This window comes from Notolabrus celidotus, chromosome 17 (assembly GCF_009762535.1).
Source record: "Notolabrus celidotus isolate fNotCel1 chromosome 17, fNotCel1.pri, whole genome shotgun sequence".
NCBI lineage: Eukaryota > Metazoa > Chordata > Actinopteri > Labriformes > Labridae > Notolabrus > Notolabrus celidotus.
Window position 1 is genome coordinate 16969244 of NC_048288.1, and position 18144 is coordinate 16987387.

The 18144-nt window shown below is 40.3% G+C and overlaps 1 protein-coding gene across 1 annotated transcript in view; it reads right to left on the bottom strand.

Moving 5' to 3' along the window:
• The window catches only part of mpp7a (membrane protein, palmitoylated 7a (MAGUK p55 subfamily member 7)), a 189269-nt gene that overhangs the window by 67550 nt on the left and 103575 nt on the right, over positions 1 to 18144 (bottom strand). Inside the window, exon 6 of the mRNA XM_034706737.1 lies at positions 7837 to 7968. Within this exon, the coding sequence (XP_034562628.1) occupies positions 7837 to 7968 (132 nt within the window). The remainder of the gene's footprint in view (positions 1 to 7836; positions 7969 to 18144) is intronic.

Here is an 18144-nt window from a genome sequence, read left to right on the forward strand (position 1 = left end):
ATTAATTCCCAGTGTCATTACTTTCCCCTTGCTCTCCTCACTCTGATGTAAACAGACAATGGTGGAGTCACTTTTTCTTTAAAGCACATACATCAACCTAGTCTCTCCTTTTGATAACTGTGTCAATCAAGAAGTTCTCTGCAAGGTCATCAGCAAATTTCAGACTTGAGTCATTGTGAAAACCTGTGTTGGTTTACACTAAAACCAGCACAGTTTAAACACGTCGCTTCAAAAGCACGCTGACTTAATTTATCTGAATGAATGTGTTTGTGAAAGCTTCCAGACAAATGAATCAGAGCAGCCGTGATCCGACCGTCCTACTTGTGTCAGAGAGGAGAGGAGGCCCGTCTCATGCAGATGAGAAAAGCATGGCATGTCAAGTTGCCAGTTGCTCATTCCAGCCATTCATGGAAAACTAACTTCGTCACAAACAGAATCGATCACCAGACTTTCCTGTCCTGTCGCAATTATTAACTCCCCTTCTAAGAAAAGAAAATCCACCGACATCAATCATGCAGTTGGAGTTTTTACAATAATAACGTTGGACATGTCATCTTCATTTGTATGCAGAGCAACTACTATAGCTTTGAAGTTGTGGTTCATAATGAGAAGTCCAGCTGATCCACTGGTATCCAATGGCGGGGCGGTTGGGTGGCCAGGCTCAGTCGTGGTATAGCTGTATTGATTGCTACAAGCTGGTGCCAGGCAGGATGCTATGTAGGTTTGGATTGCCAACTGGATGGCACAGAACCTGCAGTCTACAGTTTCCATTTAGTTGCAACCAATGACACCAAGTTATAATGGGAAAACCAATCCTGTGAGTGAAACGAAACAGAGCAGAGACAAAAAGGGAAAGACAAGAGTGAAAGAGCCTGACATTGATCCTGTCACATTCCTGGCAGTGGAGGTAATATGGATGCTAATGTTGCCTAACAACCTGGGATGGAAGAGTTAAAGGGGGAAAGGATGGATAGGGTGTCAATTTTGGACTGGTAATAACAACTTTGCACAAACATGGACGTGAAGCAGTGCACAAAGGTCTTCGCTCATGAACAACAGCTGTCCATGTGCAGCAGAGAAGGGAGAAAGTGAAAGCCTTTACTTAGAGGGCTTGAAGGACAGTGAAATATATTATGATTAACCTCTTAAAAGCTTAAATGCTTTTACATCATATCCAATAAAATGTGTTACCAGAAATTTAAATACACAAGAATGACCCGAGAAATGGGCCTGATGGCAAAACCAGATGAAAGAATTAGAGAGTAAGTAAGAGTGAGTGAGTGAGCAAAAGATGGTGCGTAGGCGGACGACTAAAGATGAACTATGTAGAAGAAGTGAATGAACGACACTCCAACAGCGATGCCAGTCAGCACCAACCGAGTGCCAATGAGTTAACCGAGAACTGATGTATAAAACGAACAGGAACACAGCAGGGCATACACGACTCGAGTCTTCAAGTCTGCTTTGTACATTTGCATCGGGCATCCACAACATCCAGATGAGAGGAACAGAGCTGGCCACAGCAGGCTTGTTAGTCTCTTATATTCTCACATCATAGCAATGATCGCCCTGGGCAGATGTGGTGAAGCCTTTTGTGGTCGTTTGAATACATCTATGGCTGCTTAACGCACGCACATGTCACAAATTGGGTTTTCCAGAACACCTTATGATGACGATGTGCCTTAGCAAGGAATTGGCAACAGGCATTTATACAAATAAAGTTGTCTTTTCTGACACCTTTTCCATTTTTTCCTGGGGAATCCCCAAATCAAGATGAGATGTTCTAACATCAGCATGGACTGGGTCTACCTCGAGGAAACCCAGATAACCCAGAAGGGAGGAGTCTGAAAGCATAATCTACAGCTGCTTTTACCACCTCCACTGACTCCTTTCGAAATACAGAAGAGGAACAGCATTACCAAAAAACTCTTTACAGGATTCTGAGCTATCTATATCCAAGTCAGAGCACAAGGAAACCCAACTTGGTAGCTTGTATCACGGTAGCATTCTTTCTCATGACCATAGATGAGGGCTGAAACTTTGGTTGTGTTTTAAAATCTAAATCTCTAAGCAGAAATTAAGCTTTCTGCATCTTTTTTCATTGGACAGGTGCGCAGGAGAGGGGTGGGATGACCAAAAATGCTAAACTCACACATTATCCAACATGCAAAAACACATGTATTTGCAAAATTGAAGGATAAAGGTCAAGGACTTAAAGCTTGCAAATAAATTGATTTTTGAAACTTAGATAACATGCAGGAGTGTTGAATTATTAAAATCTAAATCTCTGCCTTCTGTATGCGCTACCTCTTGACCATGATGGTGTAAAATGTCATCCACATCCACCATAATACTATCTAACTTCCCAATTCTGGATGATCTCTCAATCTGAGCCCCTAAAGTGAGCAGTCCCTGGGCCCAAAGGAAACATGTCCTCAGATTTGGATTGATAAATGTCCCCCTAAAAATTGTGGATGTAACACCAAGGTGAATATTTTTTAAGCCCAAGGCCTCTCTCTTAGTCTGCAAACTCCTGGTTGGGAAACATGAGTTGTGTAACACTGATGTATTTTGGCTTGCTCAAACTATTTATTTGAAGTTCTTCTATTAGTCAGTCTGCACTCCAGCCGTTTATCACGAGGCAAACCTCTTCTGTATATCAGCTACATCGCCAAATACTCAGCACTGAAGCAACCTTCTTAATGCTCAAATTTAGACCCCAAACAAAGTGTCCTAGAACATTATCCAAAGCTGCACATTCTTTTAATAAAAATACATAGCTGAGCTGACACACTAGTTAATGCTGCTCTCTAATTATTTCATTGTCCCGACACTTGAGCAAATAAATCAGCCAGAGCCTCAGCTGGAGAGCAGGCAGGGAGTTCAACAAAAAGGGGAAGATGAAGGAGAGGTGGATTGAGTTTTTAAAGTTTTACCGAGATATGGTATGAAGTAACACTGAGAAATTATAGCAATTAACCAAAGCTACTGGACACAACCTACTCAACTAATCACAATTAACCTAATGGATGAGTCACAAGAAAAGAGGCCTGTGTACTAAGTACAGCCCAGCTCCCTAAAGTCCAGAACTGCGGAATAGGACAAAGGCAGGCAGGAAAAAAAGTGAATGTGGAAATAAGGGAGACCAAAAGCAAAGTAATAAGAGACAAAGAGGAAATTAGATCTTGTACAGCCAGGCTGCTATGATGTTAAGTTTGAGAATTTCAGGCTGATTATGTGAAATTGCGAGTTAAAGGGCACATCCAAATCAATTTGGTGCGGCAGTGAATGAGGAGCCTGCACAATTACAAGGTTTTTCAATGTTAAGTGGAATGGCTGGGATTTCAGCATAAGCGCCTGACCCACTGGTCCTTTCCATAATGTATGATCTAACTGTTCATTAGATTCAGTTTCACTTTAAAGCTGCACGGGATGAAATTATGAAGGGGCAAGAGTCAACCTCAGAATTTACCGTCATATTAGAGGGTCAAAAAGTCATTAAGACGATGGCAAAGAAATGTGATTTTTTTTTAGGACTGTATGGCGTTTTCACATCTTAAAGTCAGTCAGTTTTAAGGACAAAACAAATCAAATTTCTTCCATACATGTAGTCAGTACCATTGTAACCGTATGTTGTGATTGACAATTTCAATACTTAGTGTCACTGTAAGAGATAGACCGATATGGTTTTCTCAGGGCCGATACAGATACCGATTATTAGTAGTCAAGGAGGCCGATAACCGATATTTGGAGCCGATATTCATTTGCATTAAAAGGGAAAATATTGACGTCTAAATTCTGAATAATACAAACTCCAACACTTAACTTTGTTTAAATGAATTTAAGCATATGTTTATTAAACACCTTTTCAGATTTGCAACATGTTAAAGGTTTTTTTTTTTTTTATCTTAGACAATAAACATCTTCATTTTAAAATTCTAACACAAAGTGCAGGGAGCTCCAGGCTCAGCAGCATGTCTTATAAAGTTCAATGAAAACTGAAACAAATAAATAGCTCCCTAAAGTGTTATACAGTAAATAAAGTTCTCCAAAATGTCAATATAACTGCAATGTTAATCTTTCACTCATCTTTGTTTTATGGGATTATTTCAGTTTTTTTGAAGTGGGGTTGCTTGAGTTTTTAATCACTAGTAATTGTAGGGGCCACAACGGATGCTGCTCAGCTCGTCCCCTGTGATGAGAAACTGCAGAGAGAAATGGAACACAAGCTAGGCTACGGTTTCTGCAGACGGTGATTTAGTGAATTTTGAAAGATTCAGACCCGAGGACTCACTTCATTTTAGGTGTATGCTCTGCTTGGAGTTACCTGGTGGTGCGGCTGCATCAGAGCCAAAATAACACAGTTTTAAATTGATCTCATATCAGCCATTGGATTTTTAAAAAAGGCTGATGCCGACATGCGTCAAAATGCCGAATATCGGCCCGGCTGATAACCGGTCTATCCCTAGTCACTGTTGTTGCATAACACTAGATATAGATTAAGGATAGTGGCAGATATTTTGGAGGTAAGAAGGTATGTGAGACAACCCCGCAACAAATACCATGTTAACAAAACTACTTTTCAATGATTGGCCAAAGGGAGTTAAGACGCCATTTCTCTGACAATATTTTAGCGAGTTCAGACATCGCACTCTCTAAGTAAAGATGAAACTTACATCTCAATGATGCAACCTAACAATGACCCAACTGAAGTTACAAAATAGTTTGAACATATGGCTTAGTCTGGACTTTGCATCCTAAATTAAAACAAAACCTATTGAGTGCTGGTGCATCAGGCCAAACAGGACGCCATGTTGTCAGAGAAATGTACCTTTGCGATTATTTCCTTCAGGGGTTCCTCATCACATTTCTAAGAATGGGATGGATGTTAGGATGGAAAACCCCAAAAATAAGGCACCTTGGTTACAGCTGCATTGGTGCACAGACCCTAAAGTAGAATCATATTGTTGTCCATATGTTGGTTCTTACTCCAACCGTTTAGAACTTATCATTTTGTTTTCCCACTGCTGTGTAATTGACTGCAATGGAAAAATTATTGGTTGAAGCTGTTTTAACTATTAGTAAAATGTGTTGTCTAATGCAGGATGGAAGTGATCTGACATGATTTCCTGCTATAAACCTCATTCTGTAACCAGAAGTGACCAAATATAAATACACTGGAAGGAAATGAAGCAGACATTGCAATAATATTAGTAATACTGGTGAAATATTGTATTCAAAAAGGGGCATTCAATTAAATCTCGCTAAAGTTGGACGAGTATTTTTAAATCAGCCTAGAACTGACCCCTAAAAGAGCACCGGAGGCACAACACCTTCTCTGTTTACATACAGTGACTTTGAAACACACAATAACCACTGAGCACCCATAACCCATAACTGAGTAAAGTTATATTACTACCAAAATATCTCCTGCATAATTAACACCTTCAATATTGTACAATAATACGCAATATCACACGTCGTAAATGTGTGTTTCAGATGTTCCCAGGAGCCAAATCACTGAGACAAGAAAGAATCAAGTCATGTAATGGAATAACACCAGCCAGATAATTATATTGAGCGGACCGGGTGTAAATCACATTATGGTTTCAGGGAATGTGATCCAACATCAGACTCCGGAGAGGCATGAGCAGGAAGCGCCCGCGACAATGTGTGTTGTGAGAAGGAGCGTGAATTCCTCCAAGCCACATTATTACGTTCAGCAGCTCCACAAGAACATGCAACAGGGCAGGAACCCAAAAATGGCTTAGGTGTGTTCTCCTTCCCCCCGGGGTGCGGTGAGAGGAGTGCGCCGGCCTGGAGCCAAGATGGTGGTCAGGGTGAAAACCACAAAATGAAAATAGGGCCGGCTGAGGCCAGGACATGTCCGGCAAAGATCAAAGATGGGCGTGGCCACAGGGCACAGCAAAGTGCTATGATGATTGATGGAGGTCTTTCAGAGGCCACAGAGTACTGGGGTTCGGGAGAGTTTGTGTGCTGCAGGTCACTAAGGTCAATTTTGAAAGTCTAGGAATGGCAACAATGGCAGAAAAGTTGAGAACAAACCTAAGCTAAAAAAATTAAAGATATGTGATGCAACCAAAATAAGTTCAAATTAGGTTTGGTGGAGTTACAGAAGCCTGATTCATGATGGGCCCTATTAGCTGACAAGACCAGGGGAATGCATGGAATGGCATCCATCACATGACACATACAGAAACCGTGGTTGCCAGAGGGTGGAGTCCAAATGCAACAAAGCGGGTCAAGATGTCGCTGATATTCAGTTAGGGCCCAGACGGGGACAGATGGGCGGTTGTTGACGTCTGGGACGCTGTCTGGAGAGCATGGACTTGAAGCATGTTACAATGAAAAGCAGCACTGACCAGGATAGAAAAGGAAGCCGTTTGCAGACACTGTGCCTAGACTGGCTGAAAATACTCCCGGGGAGAGCGGGGTAATTGTGGACGGTTTCGGTGCACTTACAACTTCAAGGTTGTGGGTCCCATTCCCACAGGCACAAACCCCAAAAGCATGTATGGTATTGGCCTGACTTGTGGTGTGGTTACTGCTTTGAATCAGGAAGCATTCCAAGATTCAGGGATTAGTAAACAAAGCCTGGACAGCAGGATACTTTATGACATAAAGACGTCATTCACTAAAAGTAAAAACCTTAAATGAAATCTATATTCAGTTAAGTTGTTTTGAGTCTTTTTATACTCTCATTGAAAGCCAGTAGTCATGGAGAGGTGTGAAACATACAAAAAAAAGTCCCTTTATATAATAGACCAGGGGTACTCAAATACAAATCTTAAAAGGGCCACAAATCATTTTTTCAATGAGCCAAAGGTCCATTTAATCAGGTCGGTCAGACCATATGCAAAAAATACCGTAATATTAAAAACAAAATGTCCTTTTTGTTCAAAACAACAACAGAAAAATGAACTTCAGTTGTGCTCATAAGTTTACATAACCTGGCAGAATTTGTGAATTCTTTTGGCCATTTTTCAGAGAATATGAAAGATAAGAGAAACACTTTTTTTTTCACTCATGGTTAGAGGTTGGGTGAAGCAATTTATTATCAAACAACTGTGATTACTCTTTTTATATCATAATGACAACAGAAACTACCCAAGAAACCATAAATTCTGCCAGGGTATGTAAACTAATGAGCACAGCTGTAAATGGTGTTGTGTGTTTTTGTGTCATGGATGTATCAAGAGTCCTGCTTGCAGCTTGATATGATGATTTCAGTGCATCTATTTTGTAGTTCTTACCTCTGAATTTTGAAGAAATGTCTCTTCAAAATTCCTAAGCTTCGTCTTATAATGTCATTTCAAATTGGAAATCTTCAGCTATAGTCTCCTGGCATATTAAGCACTTGTGTCTTGTGGTGGTTGGAGGGTGAGTGAATGCAAAAGTTTCACATTTGGGTTGTGCATAAATCTACCCATAAATGAGCTTACTTCTCAGTTGTATATTAACTTGATTAACATTTCATCATTACAGCCTTCCATACTGTAAAATATGGTCCTGATATTAGGTAAAAAAAATGCTATTATTCCAAGCCCTTTATCAGGGTAGAGACATGGCAAAGCATACACACATCTTCATCTACATATAATTTCTTCTTGCTTCATGAAAAGCAGATTTAAAAAATGTTAGGCTTGAGTCGTATCTTCAATCCTGCTCCCAACCACAGGGTGCCCAGAAGACTCAAGTGTTTTCAGCAATCTGTTTCATGTCCAAACCACCTTCAGACTTTTAGGAGCTGCTACAAACCAACACGTGCAAATCAAAAACCTTTTTTCTCAATGTTACAGTATGGACATTACTCACAAGAGGTTCCTTGTTTTTGACGAGTCTTATGATTTTCACTGAGTCCTCATCATCGTCGAGGTCTTCGGGCAGCGGAGGTAGTTCAGGGTCATAACTCTTTTGGGCGACGGTATCATGGACCGACAGGAGGCTCTAGAGGAGGGAGTTGGAGGAATGGGAGGAAAGAAACAAAAGGCACAGGTTATCAGTCAAATCATAAAGGCCTTTGCTTTACCTTGGTCTAATTAGCTAAATAAAGAATAGCCAAACATGATATTAAAAATGCAATCTATCATTTCTTTCTGTGAGCGAGGCAGAGAAAATGCAGACTGCAGAGAGGATGGTTATGAATTGGAGTGTCTCCCTAAAGTGCTGGGTGATGGATTTAGAAGCATTCAGAGCCAAAACCTGTAGCTACATGGGTTAATTGCCATTAGGCCCATGTTCTACCTCCATACATCTCTCTGATTAAAGGCACCCGCCCCAGACCACTGCTAAGCACAAACTGTGAGCTAAGAGTTGGGGGTGGCAACCTTTGTTATGCTTTTTCTTATGATATCCAGGGCGCAGTGGTGAACACTCAGAGAAGCGATGTTCTGCACTATTCGGCGGCACGCTCAAAGTAATGAAGTTCTCAGCCACCTCAGATATTTCACACGTTCACGAGCAGACATAAAAAAGAGACGAAACGCAGACAAGAATGATGCCATTGAGACATTCATTTTTCAAACTATTTAACGACTCCATGTCCAGGACCGAGATGCAGCTGGACGCGTGCTGCTTTTTCCGAGGTTGAGACGGGGGGGGAGGAAAAGTGAGAAAAACATCTTCCAAGCCATGTGCCAGACAAAAGTAAAGAGAGAGAGAGAGAGAGAGAGAGAGAGAGAGAGAGCCAGAGAAAGAAAGAAAGGGAGAGGGAAATGGTGAGAAGAGGAGCAGTGTGTTTTATGACATGGGAGCATGCTGCATTACAGCGTTCAAGATGTTGCTAACTGGGAGCAGATGAGAGGAGGAGACAACTGTAGCTCTGTGGCCAGGATCCACTGAGAGACATGCTGACCAACACACGTACAAATACACTCACAGACTGAATACTGCTTACCTGTGAGTAGGGCTCAACAAGTGGTATTTTTTGGAGGTTGCCAATACCAATTTTAGAAGCTTCAGATTCCTTGATTATAGAGAAAATGGTCAAAATGGTAAATATTTTATAATCCACCAAATAGACGGATATTTTTCAGTGCCAAGGTTTTTAAAAGGCAGCTCTCTTTATTAAGTAACTTAGTTAGAATAGAAAGAATATGTAACAGTCTTAAATAGCCAACCAAATCCAGTTTGGACCACTGTCCTCTCAGCTGATACTGTGCTGCCGAGAGTGCTGAGAGGATTGTAAACTACTGAGTTGGAGAAAAATCAACAGTGAAATATATATGGTGACTCCTTTTCTAAATCACCTCAAGCATTGATTTCTACAATCCATCCTTCTGCTTACTTATTGCTTTTTGGAAATACATATGCCCCCCCTTCAGTCTAAATCAAGAATTTAGACTGAAAAAAAAATGAGGGCCTCCAATTCTACAATTTCATTTAGCAGACGCTTTTGTCCAAAGCGACGTACAACACAAACAAGAATTTAAACTGGAGGGAAAAACCTTAGTAAGTGCGACAAAGTGCTTCAAGTTGATTGGCCACAGGTTCTGCCATCTAGTGCCAGAAGAAGTGCCAGTTTGTTGGGTTTTTTTTTTCTTAAAGATAATGTAGCAACAGCCAATCACAACAAATAATTCAAGTCAACAATATCGTTAAACATTCAACAGAATTCAATATTCAGTGCTAAATATTCAATAGGAGCTGGGTTTTAGACCTTCTGATTCATTCTACCCTTGAGGACAAAGAGGAGAAGGGTCAGGTCAAGTGCCTATGTGTTCCCTGAACAGTTGAGTTTTCAGACATCTCGAAAGTAGAAAGGCCTGTGTCCATACACATCATTTTCTGCACTGGCAGCCCCAACAACCCAAATACCCACATTTCAGAATTCTTCTCACCAACATTTCATGTTTCTAGGTTATGAAAGTTGTCCCACAGCACTTCTGCTGTCTCACTCTCACTCTTAGTGAACACTAAGTCTGTTTTTTAACATTAGCAGCAGCTCCAGACCTGGAAATTGTACCTTGATATCTCCTCCATATGGACCTCGGCCATTGTTGATTACAAAGTTGATTTTAATTGGACGGTTAAAGTGCAGCGACATTGACAAGTGCAGTGATGTTCTAGAAGCTGAAACATATTCAACTGAGAGCACTGAAACAAAAACCGCTGATGCCAAGAGCGTGTTTGAGTTTAGGAATGCAAGGCAAGAAACTGCTTTAAGGAACACAGGCCCTTAAAATGAAACTCCAGACAGCAGTTGTTGAGATCTGAGAATTTGGCAACATTAATATCTTGAAAACACCCGTAATAAGGCTCTGACTGAAAACTAGTCCAAATCAGGAAAAAAAACAACCAGAATTTCCCAGAAATACACGCATTTTATTTCATATTATTCATCCTTATCATCATTCGTCACTAAATTTCTCTTATTTCCTAGGCCCTTCTGTCTAAACTTATCTCAAACACCTTTGATCCTTTCTCCTCTTCATGTTTGCTCTTCTTCATTTTTATCGTTTTTGCGTTTTTCTCCAAATTCTTCCCAGCAATATTTCTCAGAACAGACTTAACAACGTGTTCCTGGCTTTCATCTGCACTGTATGTAAACACACACTCTGTGCTGTGTTGTTTGTCTGGGGATTCTGTCATTATGTTTTTGAAATATTCTCTTTGGAAGACGAGAAACTGAAACTGTTTGCAGATGAAGACAATAAAAAGTGAACTGAACAGCAAAGGGCTCACAAACTTTTGCTCCACATAACACTGTATACTACGACTATAGCACTATGTGAAGACATGGATACAGGGGATAGAGTGTTCATGTTTTCCATCAGGTTGTGATGACCTCAGTTATGTTGCTTTTAAACACTCTCAAGACTTTATATCTCAGCAGAGCTGTTGCCAGTGAATGAAAGTAGGACTTCATTCCGAGCTAAATAAAATATCACAAGGAAAATATTTATGGACGGATGCTTCAGACTATATAGCAGCCATCCCTTTTTCTGTTTTCTTTACCTTCTTTTCCCCCCACGGGGAGTGTGAGAAATACAATTTTAATTTAGCAATAGATCAGATTTCTTGAAAACATCCTTCAGTGAAAGTTGGCCTGTGCAGCGACAGCAAACCTCATACGAAAGAAAACGATTTTTTGAGTTTTGGGTTGGATACATGTGGTGCTGTGGCTCTCTTTATGGTGTCTGACTGCCAGTCATAGCACCTGATCTGGGTCGCAACAACATGCGGGTCAGCCAGGCGTCCATCAGCATCTCAGCGGGGTGGGACCCCAAGAAAATCTACAGTACTTTGTTCAGGCTGTGCTGCTTTAGGCCTCAGGATGAAACAGCACTAGTGCAAAAACAAATGTTATATTAACCCATTAGACACAAAACTATCAAACAATAATTAGGATTATTTTTAAAGGCCTATTTTTTGGTGTTTTTTTTGCATTTCCTACCTTTCTTTTCAATTGAGTTTGCATTTTATTTGTCCCATTTTGAGCTGTTTAAAAAAAAATCTGAATTAACTTTTATGTAGTAGAAGTAGTTCATGATACAATTACACATAATTCAAATAAAGAGCAGTGGTGGTTCTGGGGAGGGGCCAACAGGGGCCAGTGCCCCTGTAAAACTGAACCTGGACCCCCCTGTGGCCCTCCCTCTACACCAAACAAATATTATACAATAAAAAGCTTCAGTATCATGCCAATGTTACAGGTGGAACATGTGTGTGGCACTTGGTTCCAGTCCCTCAGAGCACTAAGGGACTCATGTTGAGTGTAAACAGCCAAACAGCTGCTGTCAGTCTGCATTTTGATATAGTACACGGTGGTATATATGTCTAGTATATAGGGATGCGCTGATGTTTTTCCAGTTTTTTCTCAGTTGGTCCCCCCCTTCTCAGTCTCTTTTGTCAGGGTTGAATGCATCCCTCTGACAACACCCTTGGCCCCAGCCTGCCCCCCCAGTAAAACTGGCCTAGAACCGCCATTGGTAAAGAGCATGTAGCTGGTGTGCTGCTTGATTTCCACTGCACTCTCTCTCTACACATTTCCTTCTCAGGCTCACCTCAACCTTTCCTCCACTGACCTGCCAGTTTCTGTTTCCTCTGAACTCCATCCATCAGGCCTAATATCCTGACCTGTGAGTGTCCTCTCGTCCATGGCACTTCCTTAAGTCTGGCTTTGCTCCACACTGCAGCCACATTCTCCCCCATGGTCGTGCCTAACAACCCGTAACAGAGCCACAGCTAATTCCTTGTAAAAACTTTCGAGGAAGTAGCGAAAACAGCTGTATGCTAATAGATAGCACATGGTACATGGCCTGGCTGGTGACCGCTGACATGCGAGCACAACTACACAGGTAGAACAGAGGTCTCTGTGTGGAGGCTCTCTTCCTGGGCTGATATGAGTCAGTGGGTCTTGTTATGCCTCAATGTCAGTGGGTTAGCTGCCTAATCAAATCTGGACTGATATCCTTGTGTCGGCCCTGCAGCTGAGAAGGAGAGTGAGAGACTGAAAGAAACATGAAGGGAAGCGAAACCACCCTTGTTTTCCAGGCATCCTGTCCTTCCTCGGTTCGTGTGTTTGTGTTCATTAGGCATAATAAGGATCCTAGAAAAACAGATCACCGAGCTTGACTAAATAAACCTGCTCGTACATTCCTGACATTGGCCTCTCATTAAAGCCCCCGTGGTCCTGTCACCGACCTGCTCCTTTTTCAGCTAGTGGTGCTGGATCTGTGCGGGGTAACTGCTCTCCCTCAGGCGGGAAGGATCCTGCTGTGAGTGTGAGGCGCTGCTGTAGACCAGCTGGGATTTGACACCTACCCTCTCTCTAAGCCTTGAACCTCAGAATGCACCGCCCTGAGTCAAACACATTCTGCAAGCATGTAGACACCCACCTCTATACTTGCTGACGGAAACAGCCGGCCATCATAATTGGCACTTTCATCACTGTCAATATTAGTCTTGCTGAGGGGGGCTAATATGCTCCAAAGTTGTTTTTTCATGTGTAAATGGCAGGAGAAAAAGTTTGAGGCAGTGAAGGAAAGCAAGAGGAGAAAGAGAGACGGGAGTTTTAAAGAGCCTGATTTATATCCCCACCCTAGGAATGGATCATTTCAGCCATAATTAAGAGTGATACAGTTACTATCGCACAGAGACGCCATTCAAAGGCAGCAGCCATCTGCTTGTGTTTTACACCCCTGGCCTCGTGATTTACACTGAGGCGGGCTGGTACGGTATCAAGTGCCCTGGAGGACAGATGGAGAAAGAAAAGGAGACAAAAACTCTTCAAAAGTTATCGTTGAAGAAGCTCAAATTCTGCCAACAAGTATGAGACACAAAGACAGGATAACGTGAAGAGTAACTGTAAGTTCTCCGTCCAAGCTAAGACACTGGAACTAATCTATCATAGACCCAATCTCTATGCAGAAGCCCGGTACCTTTTAAGCCAAGGTGCTTAAAGTTGAACAGAAACTCAGGAGTGAGGTCATTGATCAGCTTGAGAAATGGTATGCAAGTGTTTCAGCAGAGAAAAATGTCAATAATTCAACTTGACAACACCAGGTATGACGTTTGCCTTCGAAATAAGTCTCAAACTGTTATTTGAGGTTACTAACAGGAGGTGGAAATTGTCTATAGAGCTATTTTAATCATATCTTTTAATTGATCCCACTTGATGGAACTGATGCAAAGCAGTTTAAGAAGACTACAGGTATGATACTGGCTAATCTGCCCTGGTTCATTACTGAAACACCAATACAGTGTATGTTGCCTTCCTTGACCTCGGTAGTGTCTGTGCTTCAGTATAAGAAGCAGTAGCCAATTATTCTCCACTGTTTGATGAGGGAACATTTGGCGGACCTCACAGTGCACTCATGGGGAGGTCTGCTGAGCAGCAGAGAACAGAACAACAACACTGAAGAGAACAAGTTCACAAAGAGTGACGACAAGTAAATATTGGAGAGGCTTGCTCTGAGCAGAAGCATGAGTTTGAGGGAGGATATCGGCAGCATGATTTGACATCATTTTAAAGTCACAAACATTACTTCCTTTAACACATAAAGCCTTTTAGGCACACACACAGATTGCACTTTAGGGGGGTTGTTTTCTTTTGCTTTTCAAGGACAATATCAAAAGCTCTCTTGAGAACTTTTTGTGCAATCCAACCTACAGATCAATCAAGTATCTAGATCACAGAGGTCTGAGAGCTAATCAAGTCAGGAGGAGGGGGAGAGACTGGCAGAACAATTTTTTGTAATCATATCCCATTTGAAACATTTGAAAGAGTTATCAATTGTACTTACTGATATCATACTCTACCTGAGACTGATAGAGCACTGAGGCCAGCTATAAGATATAAAATACACATTTTTATCATCTCCATGCCGCTCCGTTTGATACCCCCAGGACTGCAGCTTAAATATTACATCTAAGACGATCATACTTCTGTGCCCCAAATTAATCTAAGGGAATAAACAGGAGCTAAATAGATGATTTTAGAATCCAGTATGTGTTTCACTTCACTTATTTCTTATGTCAAATCTGCTGATTTGTAAATGTTAGAGATTGGTCATTTGCTGCCAACATCTTCCTTTTTATGTAAACATGCGCAAAGACACTGTTAAGAAAGTGACATCAGGCTTTCTGTGACTGTTAACCTCAATCTCATTAATCAGGGTGAGTGAGGCTAAGATAACCTAAAGATACCCATGCTTTGCTGAACTCGCTTAATATTATATACCCAGCTGTCAGTAAGGTAAGAGCTTTCAGATGACTGAAGGGTCTGCTGTAGAAGTTGCCACACCTACAGTTAAAAGGCAAACTCCAATAACCTGGGCCATGTCAAGTTTGATTGTGATATTGCTGCCTTTTTTGTCCTATTGTTTACTTTGTTTTTCTATTTGTTGAGCCATTTTTTAAGTGGATAATATATGATCAAGTGTATTTGCCAACTGGGATCAACCAGTTTTCTGTCTGTGTAATTAAGAGATATATTTGATCAATTTCAAAAATGTTGTACTTATCAATTTTTTAGACTGAAAAGTAGTAAAAAAAAATAATTGGTTAGATGGGTAAACAGTTGTGATGAGGAATTATGTATTTGTATTTGATGTATTTTTGAAAAATGCTTAAAAACAAACAGATACAAAAATATATAGATGAAGTATAAACTATTACATTCAATTATTATTATTATTATTAATGATAATAATGATAATAATAATAATAATAATAATAATAATAATAATAATAATAATAATAATAATAATAATAATAATGCATTTTATTTATAGCCGCCGTTGATGACACTCAAGGTCACCTTACAACATTAAAACAAACAGAGTTTAAATAACAAACTGAAAATAAAACACAATTTAAAAAGTTTTAAGTGAATGTACAGTGGAGTTGTGGTCAGATGGAGTAAGCCAGTCTAATTAGATGAGTTTTGAGTTTGGATTTAAAATGTGGGAGTGAGTCAGCATTACGGATTTCAGGTGGGAGAGAGTTCCAAAGCTCCCCATGGTAACAAGGCGAGCAGGGGGGACAGTGAGAAATTAGACTTCTCTAAGATTTCTAAACTGCTGCTTGTTGAGATTGAAATTCTTTTTGTTTGTTTGTGTGTAAGTTTGTTTCTGAATGAAACGTTTGAAGATTGCTTTGTTATAAAATAACATAATTACTGCACAATGTTGCCTATACGGTATAAGTTATGTTAAAGGGTAGGCAGGATAAGCCTTGGCTTCAGCCTACACCTTTTTTGGTCAGCATGTGATTGGCTTAAATATATGTGGATGTGTATGCATGTTTATGTATGCATGAATGTACATGTGGGTGTGTCCGTATGCATGTACATATCAATATGTGTGTGTATGTATATGCTGGACTCTAAATATATTTTCTTGATGAATCCCTCTGTGATTGTTTTGTTTTTTTGCTTTTATTTGTAATTTTTACATGGCTCCTATGTTGTGGAGAGAAGTGTTGGTTGTTGATGCAGATCAAAATAATCCTAACCAATCAAATGTGCAGACACTCAAAATCAACCTTCAAGAGGCACAGGTAGTTCTACCTGTCAAGAGACCCACACCAGGGAGTGCAGGTTGTTGTCTTGGTCAGTGTGTCTGCTCTGTGTGTGTGTTTACACCTGGCCTACAGCCCTGTTATCTGCCTTCAAAACTCATCAGTGAATGTTGGTGTATCTCTCTGATCAATGACTTTCACAGACTCTGCATGTTGATAGATTGATCCTTTGTCATGCCAAATACCTTCACAGTAAGCAGAATTAAAATAATAAACGCAGGGCATTTCACTTCAAGGTAGACAGAGACATGGAACGCAGCGTCCCCACAAAGCAAAGCAGGAGAGAAAGGCTGTGATAGATGGTGAGCGTTTTTCTCGTGTGGTCGAGGATCAACTGCTATATGTCTTTTCAGCATTGCATGTTTTGATTGCCAGTTAAAATGCATAAACTATATGAATACAGATCCCTTTTTTCATGCTTCATGATCTGTTACCGCACATGCTTGATTCATACTTTTCACATTTTTACTCATACTGCTGAACTGATCTAATTTTTTTAAATGACATCACCAGCTTTGACATCCAAAAACTCCACATGCTGGTCTGATTGTGAGTCTGATCCTTTTCGAACCCCCCCTGTCTTTTAACAACTCTTGATTTTGTGAGATATTGAACATTTGTATCAGCCATAATGTATTTTCTCTGTGTGTGAGTGTCAGGATGGGGAGGGGGGGGCTTCATGCTGAGCTGTTGTTTCTGGCAGATCTCTAATAAGCATGACGCTAGAGCATTAAAAAAAAGGAGCCGATCCAGCTCTCCTTTTGTCCCGCCGTGATCGTGAAGTCAGCTCTGTCTGGATGAGACACCTGGAGCGCCTGATGGATGACCCGAGTTACGCATTTGAAATGAAAATGTGTAAATTCATTTTGTAGCTGTCTGCATCTGGATAACGAGGCCGGGGAAAAAAAGCAGCCAAGAATAGGAAGAAGGGCACAAAAAAAATGAGTGGATGTCACCTTCTTATTCTGTGTGTAGAAGAAACAGGGATAATACCTGAAGTACCTTAAGAGCAAATATCTGTACACTGTGTGATCAAGCCAGTAAGAAGAGAAGCCAAAGCTTTTGTTTGGTGGATTTTTTTATTGCCACATCTGCCGGATATTCAGATTTTTTAAAGCCCCTTTAAATATCTTTAAATATTTGCCCTGAAGAGTCATAGCTATCAGTAGTCGTAATTATGTATTAGAAGCTGATTAGCGCTTGTGTTGAAGAGTTAAAAAGGTCATAAATCCATCTGTTATATTTATTTTATAATTCTGGGCAAACAAATACATTTCTCCTCCAGACAGCCGTGTTATTCAAGTTACTCACCAAACCTTAATTTTCCTATTCTTGACCTTACATTTGAACACGTCATGATGACTTTATCAATCTTTGCCTAATAGTTATTTTACTGACCCAGCTTTGAACTCATCATAACCTTATAACATCACATTTAGTTAGCTAACAAGCTTTTAACCTGCCGATTTTGATATGGATCTGAACGTTGGATTATTATTTTTAACTAACAGGACTGACTACATAGTTTGGTTATAATTACAACAGCTGCTTTGAGTTGAGCAGCAGCAGCAGCAAATGTAGTAGTTGGAGTAGTTAAATATCTGGTGGCTGGCAGTTCAGTTGTATTCAAATACTTTATTAGACAATCAATGTTTGTTTGTGCTCCAGTGTAGTTTAGATGAAATTACTTGATTTGACCAAAACTCTGCATCTTTTAGTTTCCAGTAGTTCCAAACATGTATATACGTGTCCTTTTTGGTGATAGTTCCTTAGCCATTGCTGAACTCCTGTTATGTTCGTTTCTCTGGAGCAGCAATAATGTTCCTGGGTCAATTTGACTCGAGGCATATTGAATTATCCAAAAGTGTTAGAACCCCAAAAAATCCCAATACACTTTTTTTTTTTAAATCTAATTTTAAAAAACCCATTTAAATTAAGATTTGTTCCATTGGTGTTCTTTAATTCTCACAGATCATGGTTCAATGAGGATAACTCACTAATTTTTCATTCAAATTCATGTTCAAACTTTTTTTAATGTACATTGGAAAGACCTAAATATAAATAGGATAATTTTACATGACAGAATTTTGTTTATTTAAT